This window comes from Macaca mulatta, chromosome 20, assembly GCF_049350105.2.
Source record: "Macaca mulatta isolate MMU2019108-1 chromosome 20, T2T-MMU8v2.0, whole genome shotgun sequence".
Taxonomy (NCBI): domain Eukaryota; kingdom Metazoa; phylum Chordata; class Mammalia; order Primates; family Cercopithecidae; genus Macaca; species Macaca mulatta.
Window position 1 is genome coordinate 76,002,169 of NC_133425.1, and position 14,240 is coordinate 76,016,408.

Genomic DNA, 14,240 nt, shown 5'->3' on the forward strand with positions numbered 1-14,240 from the left:
TGTGTATTTACTGTGTCTCTGTATGCCCCATGCCCGTCCCCATTTCTGGCGGCACACACATGGGCATGGGTTGTGGGTTGGGTCCATTTCAGAGCCGATGACCCAGCCGTGATGACGTCATTGGCACTGAAATGTACTCAGCTCACAACAGCCCAGGGATAAAGAGACGCTCCCTTCTAGATAATAAAGCTCAAGTAGGGTTTGCAGCTGCAGGTGTGGTGGAAGAGTCTTTCTTCCTCTCTGACTTCAGGCCAACATCAGTGAGCCCCAAGGACCATCCATGGCTGTGTCCCTGCCTGTGGAGAGCTGGGGCCACAAGGAAAGGAGAAACAGGAGAAGAGAGTGAGAGAGAGAAAGATTAAGGGAAAGAGAGAGAGACCTGTTGTTACTTGAATTCCCAAGCCCTGTCTCCCCAAGGGAACTGCCACTTCTGGACTTTGCAGCTGGGAGAACCATTAAGCTCCTTTTTAAAAAATTGAACTGGTTAAAGCGCTTCCATCACTGGCCGCCAAAAAGGTCCTGAATAACACCACAATACCAAGGCAGAGATATGCATCTCTCCCAGCGGCTCAGGGCTGGGCAAGGGCACTGCCCAGTCATGAAGGGCAGAGAGCAACCCTCCCTGGGCTCTGGTGACCTGGGATATCTCCGTACCACACTCCCCACAGAATTTCCTTTTGCTTTGAAATTTGCAGCTGTCATACAAGGTCTGGGAGAAGTTACACAGATAAGGTCCCAGGCACAGACAGAGAACCTGATAGTAATAAGCTGCAACTTACAGACAGTGACTGATAATTAGGGCGTAATGGTCAAATCCATGTGATAGAGTCCGCACGGCCGGCAACGCCTTCCCCACCTGCTCTTCTCTCCTGCCTCTATGTGCTAGCTCCTCTTGGGCTGGTGTTAAAATGCCAGGCACTCTCAGGCCTCCAGAGCTAAGCGTAAGTTCCCCCACTTGGTTCTGGTTGTCACCGATGGTTCACGATGACCCAGAGGACAATCTTTCACGCCAGAGTAGAGGGCAATCTTTTATGTCGATAATAAGTCTTAGCATATGCTTGCTTGGTTCAAGATCTGAACACAAATGGAGGCCTTGATGCTTTCTGAAAAACACCTCAGTCCAATGAACTCAGTAGAAGTTTGCAAATGGCCATATCTGCTCCCATGAACCTGGATTCAGATCCACCGGAAGCTACTCCCTGGCAGATGCGAGGTACAAGGCAAGGCCTCCATTCATACGGAAAGGCTCCTGGCCACCCCTCAAACACCACACCCTGCAGTGCCCTCTCTGAAGAGAGAACTTAAGGGTGTCATCCACAAGCCTAAGGATTGAGAGAGAAAGGGGATTCTTGAGTGGAAGTAGGGTGTCCCTGGTGAAGACCCGTAACATTTACAAACAATCCACTCTACAGCTAAGAAAACAAGAACATAAACAGTTTAGTTACTGATGCGTGACTCTGGGCAAGTCACAACGTCGCAAAGCCACAATCTTCTCTGCTGTCCAAGAGGCATCATGACAGCACCAAGCTCCCAGCGCAGAGGCAAGGTTAACTGAGAGGTGCTTAGAACAGGGCCTGCTATGTGCAGAAGGGGTAGCAGAAATGTGCTATTTTTGTTATGGTTGGTGATGTTTTCAAAGTGGAACAAGGAGGAATATGAAGGAAGGAAAAGGGACACTGCTATCAGCCTCACTACTTTAACAAAAGCAGGACTTGAGAGATGAGAAGAATGAGCTTGCAGGCCCTCAGATGGAAACAACGGGGGATGGAACTGCAAAGGAAGACAAGGAAGAAATCCAGTGTAAAAGCCCCTGCCCTTCCACAGGTGCTTGCCCAAGTGCAGCAGTCACAGTCCTGAGAACGTGCCGAGCTGCCTCAAGAGCATGAGCGTAATGTCAAAGGTGGGTGTTTACCTTCCAATAAAATCAAGACGTGGAAAGAAACATCCTGGAGTCTGTTCCTAAAAAGGAACAATTAACAATAGCTGTGGGGCCACAATGGACTATTCTCTTTTGAAGAGAGAACTTAGGGTATTATCCGGAAGCCTAAGGACTCCGAAAGCCTAAGGCTCCGAAAGGGGGATTCTTGGTGGAGGTAGGGCGTCCCCGGTGAAGACCCATAACATTAACCAACAACCCACTCTAGAGCTAAGAAAACAACAACAGAAACAGAGTGTAGTCACTGACTTGTGACTCTGGGCGAGTCATTTAATGTCACAAAGCCACAATCTTCTCTGCTGTCCAAAGGCATCATGACAGCACCAAGCTCCCAGCACACTTTGCAGGGCTGGGGAGGCAACACTCAGCCTTTTCTCTGGGGTTTCAGGGCTTGGCCCTGTCACCTAAGGGGTGCTTCTCTGGCAGTTTTGTGGGGTCTCCTGTGACCTATGGCATCTGCTGGCAGATGCCCCCAGTGGACCCCGGGCAGACCTTACTGAGGCAGGCACAACACAGAAGGCCCAGCACCCTCCCTGGCGTGCCAGGCTCGCAGGGGCCACCCCACGCCACTGCCATGGCCTCGTCCCTCCCCTCTCCCCACCATCCTCACCAGGACCCAGCCACACTGACCTGACCACACTCAACCCAGGGTCCGCCAGGCCCACTCCCTTCTCCGTCCTTCCCTTCATGCATCCTCTGCCTGGAATTCTTGCCTCTGTTCAAATGTCACCTGCTCAAAGGGGTCCTCTCTGAACAAGGTGGGACCTCCTTTCAAGACACTGAGCTGGGGAATAGAAGGTCTGAAGAACAGGGTTTTTGTTCACTCCTGGACTCCTGGTGGGTATGGCGAACTGGGCACTTAGTGGATTTGCAGCATTTGAAGAAAGGGAGAGAAAAAGGGAGCGGACTGGCTAGAGGGGGCTGGAAGGAGGGGAATCCCTGAGAACCTTGTGAGATCCAGCTGGGACCCGTGCTTATGAAATAAGTATTAGCCCATCGGAGCTGAGTTCAGAGTTTGTGGCTGCTCTGAATAGCAGAGGCTGCCTGAGAGTCCACAGGGGAGGAGCCGTCAAAGGAAGCCCAGATGCAGGGGCATGGCACCTCCAACGCTTACTCGGACCAGCTACACATTCTGAACCCCTCCCTGGTCCTGACAGCCAATCTCAGATTCACCCCTCATCTGAGGGATGAATTGAGGGACCTATTTACTAACAGGCTGGGTTTGGAGCACATACAGTGGAACCAGCCAGTCCGTGCTCAAATCCCACAACTGGCATTACCACTGCATGCCTTTAGACAATGCACTAAACCTCTCTAGCCTCAGTCTCCACATCTGCAAAATGGGGATCACAGCTGTCCTGCCAAGGGTGTGGACTGCATTGACAGCCCAGCCCAGCACAGCACACAGCAAGTGCTTCCTACGTGCCAGCTGTCATCACTGCTCTCCCCTGTCCAGACTTGCTTCTGGATGTTGGTGTAGAATCTGACCACAGCTTACAGTGGACTCTGCTGCCTCCATTGGACAGTGGCTGTCTGCGCCACCTGGTGACACAGCTAACTTCTCTGAGCTTAACGTTCCATCTGTAAGATGGAAATCGCAACCATTTCCACACGGGGTGGAGACCGCTTTGTGTTCACTGAATCCTTTCCCTCTTCTTGCTGGACATGCACTGGGCTACATCTCCCAGCCTCCCTTGCAGGCGCATGTGGCCGGAGGCTGAGTCATGGTCGATGGCACATGAGTGGAGGTGAAGATGCCCCTGCAGGCCTGGCCCATGAAGCCCTACAGGGCGATGCTTCTGGCTCTCTCTTCTCTCCCATTGGCTGGAAGTGAGGGCACATCTACTGGATGGGAGACACCTGGGTCCCCAAATAGTGTGGGTGACTCCTACATCTATGCTGGACCACACAAGAGTAAGAAGGAAAGTTTTGTTGCTCAAGCCACCGAGACCGTAGGCTGCTTGTTACAGCACCCAGCCAATCCTAAGACACGCCCTCAGGGGGCTGGAGTGAGGAGTACTTGAGACACCATGCAGAGTGCATGGGCCATACACTGACATCATCGCCATCTTCTCAGGCCAGGCTACTCCATCCAGCACTGATGGCGTGGAGGATCTGAGGCAGCCCAGCCAGTCCTCAGGCTGACAACACCCTCAGGTTTCTAGCCCCATGAAGAACCCCTAAACCCAAGGGAGAGGAAGGATCCTGCTGGGATCCGAATCCAGGTATCACAGGAGGCTTACCAGTGCGACGCCCAGGATCTGGGGGAAGGTGTAGGAGGAGCAGCCAGCAGGCGTGAGGCGGATGGTGGCGTAGGGCGTCTGGAACCAGGCCTTCTCACTGGCCCACACGATGTCACAGAGGGGCAGGATGGAGGCGCCCAGGCCCAGGGCTGGCCCATTGATGGCCACCACAATAGGCTTCTTAAACTGGATAAAGGCCTTCACAAAGTCCCTGGGAGAGAGAGAAGACGCTCTTGAACAGGTGTCTACAGCTTGCCAAGCCCCACTGGAACCCTTGACTCTCCCAGGTGCTGTGACGCACCCTCACGTCGTCAGGGGTGAGGTACCAGGCAAGGGCCTCATTGCCTGGACATGGAACCACCAGCTGTCAGATTTTCTGAGGTATACTGATGGGGTCACTGCATGTCCCGGTGTGCTCAGATTGCCCCGGTTCATGCCCCGTGTCCTAGCACAGAACCCAGTTACCATCTCCTTCCATTCTCAAAAGCCATCGCTTAGACAGTAAGTTACATGGGCACCCTAGATATTGACAGAATTTATATAGATCCTAAGGAAGTCAACCCGAATGTTAAGGTGCAGAACCAGAACCAAAGGGAAGGTGTAATAGGGAGGCATATTTCCACTCAAAGAGAGAAACAATGTTCTAACATCTTTGGCCAAAGGTGAACGAAGTGGCTTTGTGGGGTATGAATTCCTCATTCCTGGAGGTATTTGCATTTTAGCTCAATGATTATGCTGGGTGCTGCTGTAGGGGGACTTCAGATGGTGGGTACATGTTGGGAATGATGACATTTCAAATTTCTTTCAAAAATCAGACCTAGGATGGTCAGATTCTGAATTACCTGCAGGGATGCCAGAGTCATCAAGGGTGGTTCTAAAATGCTGAATACAGTCTATGTGTTAGCATGGCTCTGACTAAAATCTGTAGGCAGGAGCCAGAATCACGGCTGCAAGACGGGGCAATATTTTTTCTCCCTGCCCTTCTGCACTGAGCAATGCATGTACCTTTACCAATTACACAGAGCCATCAGCAGTGACCTCTATTTTCTTTGCCTCAGAAGGCTTTTTGCTTTTTCCTAGTTGCTATGTATGATCTATAAAATTTTAATATTCATCTGGACATGGAGGAAAGACACAAGATGTGTAGTAAAGTGTGCATCCTTCATTACTCTCAGAGATATTAGAAACTGTAAGAATTCGCAAGAATAAAATCCAAATGCCCATGACCTTGATCTGACCTTGGCCTGCCTCAGCTTACCTCTCCAGGTTTCCTTCACATCACTCTTGCCCCCGCTCACTATGCATGAGCCACACAGGCCTCTGAGAGTTCTTAGAAAACACCATTATCAAAATTTGCAATCACCCTAACTAATTATTTGCTTGTTTTGGGATTCTTCCTCCCCTTTAGCTCCTTAAGGACACCCAGACGTCTGCCTGGGGCACTGCTCGGCTTTCATCAATATTGGAATTAGCACTCAGTAAATAGCTGTTGAGCAAATACATGAGTCTCCCAGAACAAGAGCAAAGACTGCAGAGGTGTGGCAATGGTGAACCAGCTCTTCACCAAACCTGTTTTCCCTCTTCTTCCCAGGGCTACTGGCCGGCCACATTTCCCATCTCCGACTGCATGTGGCTGTGACCAAGTCACCAAGTGCTGGCCAAACAGGATGTGAGCAAAAACCCACCCATACCACTTCCAGGTACACACCAAACCTCCCACCATGGCGTCCTCCAAGCCCACTCATCTTGGTGAGCACAACAGTCCTGGAAGACATTTGCTGAGCCACAGGATGGAAGAAGTCTAGGTTCCTGAGTCACAGGCTGATGATGACATCTATTTTAGGCTTATGTATCTGAGAAGTACATTTCTATATATGAGGTTTACTTGTTACATCAGCTAATCCTTAACTAATACAAAAGTCGAGGCTGGGCACGATGGCTCATGCCTGTAATCCCAGCACTTTGGGAGGCTGAGGTGGGAGGATCACAAGGTCAGGAGTTCGAGACCAGCCTGGCCAATATGGTGAAACCCTGTCTCTACTAAAAATACAAAAATTAGCCGGGCATGGTGGCGGACGCCTGTAGTCCCAGCTACTTGGGAGGCTGAGGCAGGAGAATCACTTGAACCCAGAAGGCAGAGGTTGTAGTGAGTCAAGATCGGGCCATTGCACTCCGGCCTGGGAAATAAAGTGACACTCTGTCTCAAAAACAAAAAAAAGGTCGAGCTGATTTATCTCTTCTCAATCAATACTGTTCCTTTCCCCAACTCTTATCGAAAGTTGTGGATATCATAGTGACATACTGGGATCGGATTCAACTGCGAGAAAGCCTACTTAATGTTCTGCCGGGGTAGGAGGTATCTTACGATCTATGTAAGTCGTCATGAAAGTATGCGCCTCTGACTCAGGCTTGAGGCATCACACTGCCTGTGATAGTGGAGTTAGCTCTCAGTCCCTGCTGGTCCCCAAAAGGTACTACTTCAGAGAGGGAGTCCTGGCTCCATGACTTCTGATGCTTGGTGTTCCAGTGGCCCAATTCCCGACATCATTTACTTCCTAACCTGTGGTGAGGTTTTAGGTTAGGTCACTGGTTTTTGCAAGTGCTTTTCACTGAAAGCAATTTGGGGTCTGCAGGGGATATGGACATTTTTGTAGAATCCTTGGGGGTTTGGATGATTTTTGTCAAACATTCCATTCCTGAGTGACCTCATACAATTCCAGAGTCTTAGATCTCAGAGGTGGGAAGGACTTTAGGACTCATGGAGCCATATCTTCCACTCGGTGCAGAATTCCCTTCATAACATCCCAAGGATGCATCACTCTGCCTCTGTTGGATGTTTTTAATAAAAGAGGGTCCACGCCTGTCAAGACGGCCCCCCTGCCGTGGGTCTCTCTGATACTGTTGCCACCTTAGCTCCATCAACCACATGACATCCTTCAGGAATGGACTGCAGCCCTTGTGACTTTCCAGAGCTTTCTTCTGCAGGACCCCAGAGCCTCTCACTCTGTGGTTTCCAACCTGAGATCCATGCAAGGGAATCAGGGAAGCAAGGGAAAGGGGAGCAGGCATGCAGAGCTCTGACCCTCTATCCCAGCCCCTCCTGTGTCATCCAACCCGCCCCACACTTCATTTCCTTGATATGAAAATGTCACCTGATGTTTAATGAAGGCCACCCCCCATCCTCTTTCTCTCACCTCGGGCAGTAGATCTCTATCACTGGGAGCCAAGCAGCAAACAGGATATTGCATTACGGGCCCTGCAGCTCAGATATCTGATCCTGCTGCGATGGCGGGGCTGCGTGGGGAAGATTGTACCCCGCCTTCCCCCACATCCAAGGCCATCAGGCTGACCTGACCCGCACAGCTTCCTTTGCTCTACCGGAGCCCTGTGGCTTCTGCCTGACAAAGCTGCTGGGCTGCACTGATGTGGCAGAAGGAGCAAGAACTTCAGCATCTGAAAGACTCAGAGTGAAGTCTCAGTTCTGCCCCTAACTAATGGTGAGACCTTGGACAGGGTGCCTGGTCTCTGGAGCCTCATTTTCTCCCTCTGCAAAATGGGAAAATCAACGATGTTGCCCCAGATGGGGAGTTGAATAAGAATCAAAGGAGACGTTCCATGCAGGGTGTCAGCCCAGTGCGGACATGCGGGGAGCACGCCATCCCTGCTGCTGCTATTATGGGGAATGCATCTGCTGGGGAGGGTGGACAGAGTCCTCATTCAATTCTCAGATTGGTCTGTGATCCATTCTCCTAGGCTACAGGTGACCCAGAAGCAAAATTCTGCTCACAGGAATGTCTCAATCTCCCCTGGAGCAATCGGCATTTCTCTTGTGACCCAGTTACCCACTCCCTTTAACCAGAGCCATGGAGGAGAACCCTCCCCCAGCCAAAGCTCAGAGCCAAGTCAGCCAGTACAGAACCAAACAGTGACCACCATCCTGGGGCCCCCAGAGAGGTCCCCAGCAGGCCACCCCTTAGTCTACAACCCACCCCTTAGTTCAGGGGCCCACTCCCTGGTCTCAGACTCAGCTTAGCTAGAAGTCACGGCTGGAAGTACCAGCAGCAGTGACAACAACTGTAATAATAAGTCCAAGTACGTATTAGTGACAGGAATAGCCCAAGTGTTTCACATAGAGTATCTTTTTATTCTCCATCCTAGCAACCCACCGGTGAGGCCAGTACCATCATTTTGATTGTTCCCATTTTCTGGATGAGCTAATAGGCTCAGAGAGATCTGTGACATACCCAAGGCTCCACCACCAGCAAATGCAGAGGTAGCTTTGAGCTCAGGCAGCCTGCTTCCAGGTGCCACATGGGCAGCTGCTAGCCAACACTGCTTTCCTGAATACCTTGTTTGAACAAGCCACCTCGTCACCAGAGCTTTCCTCTGCTGGACCCCGGAGTCTTCCCCCACAAGTTCAGAGGAGGCAGCCTCTTTTCAGGATGGATCCGGGAGAGAGGCTTCTGAACAAACCACCTGAGCTCTCCCCAAATCTGCTAGTTCATTCATCAAACATTTGCAGAGTGATGAGTCCCAGTCACCAGTCCTGGTCACATGTATGCAAGTTTTCTTTAGGCAAGGATGACGAGGGGGTGAGAGTACCACTCACGGGGTGCCAAGGCCATGCGGCACGCCTGGTCAGCCCTATTAGGAGCGTGTCCCAAGAGAAGAGATGGGGGCAGTTCGATGTCCAAAAAAACATTTTGGCCCTGCTAGATTTTGAAGGAAGTTCTTTCACAAGAGATTTCTTGTAAGTATCACCTAGAAAACTGACAGGAGCGGGCGCAGAACTTGCAGCATGAATCAAGCTCCTTTCAAAGACAGTGCACTTCCTTCAGGACACCCCTCTGGAAATCCACAAAACATTATCTGCAGAATGCTTCGCGGCCACCTTTTGTCCCCAACTCCAGAGTGTGGCCTCCAAGGCAGCACTCCCAAGCTGGGAGAGCTGGAGATGCCCTGAAAGAGTTTGGTGCTGATGGGCGAGCCACGGTCTCTTTTTAACCCCAGGAGTATCTGTCTCTACACGGCCACATCTTCTGCACCTCCATCCATCTTTGCTTGTGGTTCTCACCATTCTCATGCCTGTATCACCTCCTTCTTCACCCTCATCCCCTTAATAACCACCTTTTCTCTCTTGCATAAAAATAAGAATCTTAGGTTTCTCTTAGTGCTTTCAATCAGTGGTGCAGAAATCTGGTTAGCACAGGGCAGGTGCTCTCAACCCTGGCTGCCGCCGAGAACCACCAAGGACGATTCACATCAAAAGATGCGCTGGCCCCACCTCAGCCTAAATAACCCAGAGTCCCCTGGGGGTGTTGCCAAGCATCTAGGTCTTGGGAATGCTCCCTTGGGCCTCCCTGTGCTGTCAGGGCTGGGGACCAGTGGTCCAGGGGACATCTTCTTTCCCATGCCCTCATCCTTGCTAGCTCACGAACTACCAACTTCTGCTCCCTTTGAAGCATCAAGAAGAATTCCTCCTGCCTCCGCCATCTTGCCCTGTGCTCTGCCTAAGGGGAGCTCACTTGCCCGCTGAGATGGCAAATGTCTGAATTCCACTGGCCGTGTTTCCCCAGAACTACTCAGCTGGGAAAGTCAGGAGCCAGTTTGGGCCCCGGCCCCAGCCACGTTCTCCTACAATTGATGTTTTCAACCCCATCTGCCTCTGACATCTCTTTCTCCATGAATATGGTTCTCAAGAGTCCAGAGATGCGTAGATATCACGCTGCAAACCCCAATGGGTAGAGGCTATGGGGAGAGGAGGGAAGGTTTTGCCCCTCAGCTTTGATACATCCAAGACACAAATGCAGGGACAGGCCAGAGAGATGCCACCCTCACCAGAGAGACTGGGCGTGCAAAGCCAGAGGAAGGAACCATTCGGTGGGGGTTCTGGGGAAATCCATCTGAGACCTGACCCCCTGGATACCCTGTTTCTGTTCAGCTTCCATCCCTTCAGTGACCCAGCTGCAACACCTTATTCCTGCATGCAGGAATGACCCCCTCGCCCACCCCACGCTGGGACAAGCCTCATCACTGTCAACTCAGGGCTGGCCTGGGAGTCCCACCTTGCCTGCAGCTGTCTGGGAGAATCTGTAAATAGACCCATCATCAAAGGTGAACAGCTGCCCACCAGAAGGAGCAGCCATTGAGGATGCTGGGCGAGGTCAGGATGGGCCCTTGCCTGAGAGGAGAGCCTGAAAAGATGAGGCTCTTTGAGCTGCTAATGATTTCCTTCCAGGCTCTATTAGTTTCCCAGGCAATAGTCACCACAAACCTGGGGGCCTAAAACAATCAAAAGGTATTCTCTCATAGTTCTGGAGACCAGAACTCCAAACTCAAGGTGTTGTCGGCAGGGCTGGTTCCTTCTGGAGGTTCTAAGGGAGAAGCTGTGTCAGGCCTCGCTCCCAGTTTCCAGTGGCTGCTGGTCATCCTTGGAATTCCTTGGCTTGAGGCTGCATGACTCTAAGCTCTCCCTTTTCTGTCATATCACCTTCTTCTCTGTCTGTGTCCCCTCTTACGAAGTAAGTTCTCTCTGCGCCTGGCGCCCACTCCAACCCAGGTTGATCTCATCTCAGGACTCTGAACTTAATTACATCTGCAAAGAGCCTTCTTCCAAATATGGTCACCTCCACAGGTTCCAGGGATTGGTACATGGACATATCTTTTGGGGGCCACACTTCAACTCACTACAAGGGGTCTGGACGCTAATGAGCTGCGTATGCATGGAGTGAAAACCAGGGGCTGTGTCAGCCAGGTTTCCCTGGGCTTCTGGAAATCCAGCTAAGGCCTCCACTGAAATTTGTAAACCAGATAAAGACCATGACTGAGGCTCCACAGGTCACAAAAACGGGCACTCGGTTCTCTGGGTGGGCTGTGGTGGTCTCATGCATGAGAGAAGCACGCTGGAAATGCTGCGGTCCCCCTTTGACACATGGAAAGGCAGTAGCGAGAGGGCATAGCTGGGACCAGGCAAAGCGCAAACCACTTGGGCACAGCCAGGAAGCCTGTGCCTCCATAACCACAATGCCTTTCACATAACAGTGCCCAGGCTCATTATGTCTCTTCTGTCAAGAATTCTGCAACAGCAGACATGGGTATTTTGGAGTAGGGGCTCCAATGGCTGCTTCACCCTGAAGAGGGACTCAGAATTCCACACACGAGTGCATCCCAGCATCACCTCTTGGAGACAACACAACCCCTCAAAGCCCCCTATAGCCACGTGGGAATCGGCCTCCCTGTGTGTGGCTCTTCCACAGAACTATGGAGACTGGAGGCCCCAGAAAATCCCTGACTTACAGCCTGAGGCTCTGTGACACCATGTGGAATAAATATTCCTTCTCATGTGACCAGGGGCATTCCTGAAATGTGACTTGTCTGATTCCTAAGCAAGATACAGCAGTCCCTCCCAGGTGAACACTGGTTGACAGCTGTAAACCAGCTAAACAGCCATAGTGTCTAGAAATGACACTCACTTGCTTTTGATATACTAATAAAGAATGGGGAAATAACTACCCTTCGGTGTCCCAAAAAGGTTCTCGTTGTTGAGTCACCCCCAGGACTTTCGCCCAGGGGCAATTAGAAAGGGGGGAATACCCTGTATCCCGTTGGGTCTGCAAACACACAGCTGCCCAGGGAACCCCTCCATCAACCTCCCCACTGCTGCGTTACGGCAGTGCTGGGACACACAAAAAACCAGACAACCAGACACTCTCCCCATCAGGCAAGGGGCGGGAGTAGTGTGGATAACACATGGCCACGACCAGACTCAGGCCTCGATAGCAAATAAAAAATCTTTCTGATCAAAAGAATGAAAGTGGGATCTAACCTAGAGGGCAAAGCAGCCCTAATTTTGGCAGGACTATGGTTATAGATAAAAATACAGGATGCTCAATTAAAATTTGAATTTCAGATAAACAACCAACATTTCTAAAATGTAAGCAGGTCTCAAATATTGCACAGCATGTACTTATGCTAAAATTAAAATTCCCGGTTGTTTGAAATTCAAATGTAACTGAGCAGCCTGTATTTTCGCTTGGTAATCCTAGGCAGGATCCCAAGGTGCGGGAACAGGAGCACAGCTCACCTGATGGCTTCTGCAATCCGAGTGCTCTCCTTTCGCCGGTCACTGGACAACCGGCCAATTAGGTAGGAATAATCCAGGCCGCTGCAGAACACGCTGCCCACTGCGCTGAGGAGCAGCAGTTTGCTGTCGTCTGTGGCTGCGTTGCAGAGCGCTCGCCGGACTTCTTTCATGATCTGCCGGCAGAGATGAATTTGCAGGGATGTTAAGTGACTGTCCTGTAAGCCTGGGGCTTTCAGACAGCAAGGCAGCCAGAGGCCTGACCCCCTGAGGGGAGAGGCCAGGGAATCTGCTTCTGCCTGTGCAGGGAGCCTCCCCTGAGTACAAGCATGAGTCCAAAGCAAGGAGAAAAACACTTATCACAGCCAAAGCCCTCCAGCACCATCCCCAGAGCAGGCAGAAGAGTGCTAATAAGGAGGCAGTGTGGTCACTGGCTGCGGATCTGGAAGCCTGGCCTGGAGTTGCTCAATCCCTGGTAAATCTCTGCAAATCTTGTTCTGGCATTTGCTTATTTAGCCCTTTACAAGACGTGGAAAAAATCCGTGCACAGCCCAAGTAAGGGATGTAAGCCATCTCTAGATGACTCAATTTGATTATTATATACCCTTGCTCATCTTTCATCCAGCTAATACCCCTCATGGTTTGCAGGTGCCACATGGCAACTGGGCTTTGGCATCAGATCCAGACCTGGGTTTAATGTCCCACAGGAGTTCCAAGCCCCTGGTCCAAATTCTGGCTCTGCAACTTACTAGCCGTGGGACCTGAGCCATGCTGGTTATTCATCCTCAGTGTCCCCATCTGTAAGTGGGTGGACCCACTCTCAAGGTCTCCAGCGAAGAATAAGTGAAAGGAACGGTTATGCTATGGCCACCTGCAGGTTCACATTCCTGGGAGGTAATGATGAATTCTGGATAAAAGGCATTTTGTTCCTCCTCTGCATGCCAGTTAAGGTGCCATCTGACATGGAAGAACTGTGCTGGCCACCCTGCCATCATGGGACAAGTTCCCCTTATCTCCTGTATGTGTCTCCTGCATGTATGCCCTAGGATTTTTAGGACTCTATGACCTTGTCTTGGGCAGGTGGAGGGCAGGACAGAATTTGGGAGACAGACACAGGTGCCCTCGGTAAGTGGTCAGACCAACAAGTGCTACCTTAGCAGTGAACATGTACTGCAGGCCAGGTACCCTGCTACGTGGGCTCCAGCCTCCCCAGCACCAGTGAGTAGGCACTATTCTTACTTCCAGACCAGGAAACAGATGCTAGAGAGGTCGTGACACTAGTCCACAGCCACACAGTTGGTAAGTGTTAAGAGGTGGATTTGAGCCCTGGCCTGGCTCACACAATGCCTAGTCTATGCACTTTGACACTGCAGATTCCCACTGTCTGGCCATCGCCTTTCATTCATGGAGAAGGAGGGCAGTCAGCCCCAGAGCAAGCAGCCAGCCCAGGGAGGGACAGGCAGGGGTGGGGCAGCTACGAGAGCCCAGAGCTCCCAGTTACCACCCTGCAGCCTTCTTTGAATGTCTTGCCTGGGCCAAGCGCATATTCACCTAATCAACTTTGCACGTGCCAATCTCCCCACCCCTTGTGGGATTGCCCAGGCTCCTTGATTCTGAAAGTCCTCCTATGACCCACCCTATTCTCCTCCCCCTATTCTCCCTTGCCCAGCACCCCCATTTGTTTCCTTCCTTTATCATACATTTACCTGTCTTACCTACTACTTATTTGTTTCCTGCCTTTTATGTGTCCACACTTGCTCAACTGTTATTTTAATAAAGAAAGGAATGGCATCTCTCTTATTCCCCACTGTATACTCAGAGACTAGCACAATGCCTGGGATATGGTGGACACTCGATATCTGCTTGTTTAATCACCCTCATTAGCCCCTCTCCTCAACTTCAGAAGAAAATTAGGCAGGCTGCTTGCTCACCCACCTAGAAGCTTTTACAAGGCCAACTCAAGGCCTGTTAAAATCATTTA

At 51.1% G+C, this 14,240-nt stretch overlaps 1 protein-coding gene across 1 annotated transcript in view; it reads right to left on the minus strand.

Moving 5' to 3' along the window:
* CDYL2 (chromodomain Y like 2) overlaps positions 1 to 14,240 on the minus strand; it is a 204,710-nt gene that overhangs the window by 10,480 nt on the left and 179,990 nt on the right. The window contains exons 4-5 of the mRNA XM_028841318.2: positions 12,263 to 12,435; positions 4,180 to 4,390 (exon numbers count right to left, since the gene is read on the minus strand). Coding sequence (XP_028697151.1) covers positions 4,180 to 4,390; positions 12,263 to 12,435 — 384 coding nt within the window. The remainder of the gene's footprint in view (positions 1 to 4,179; positions 4,391 to 12,262; positions 12,436 to 14,240) is intronic.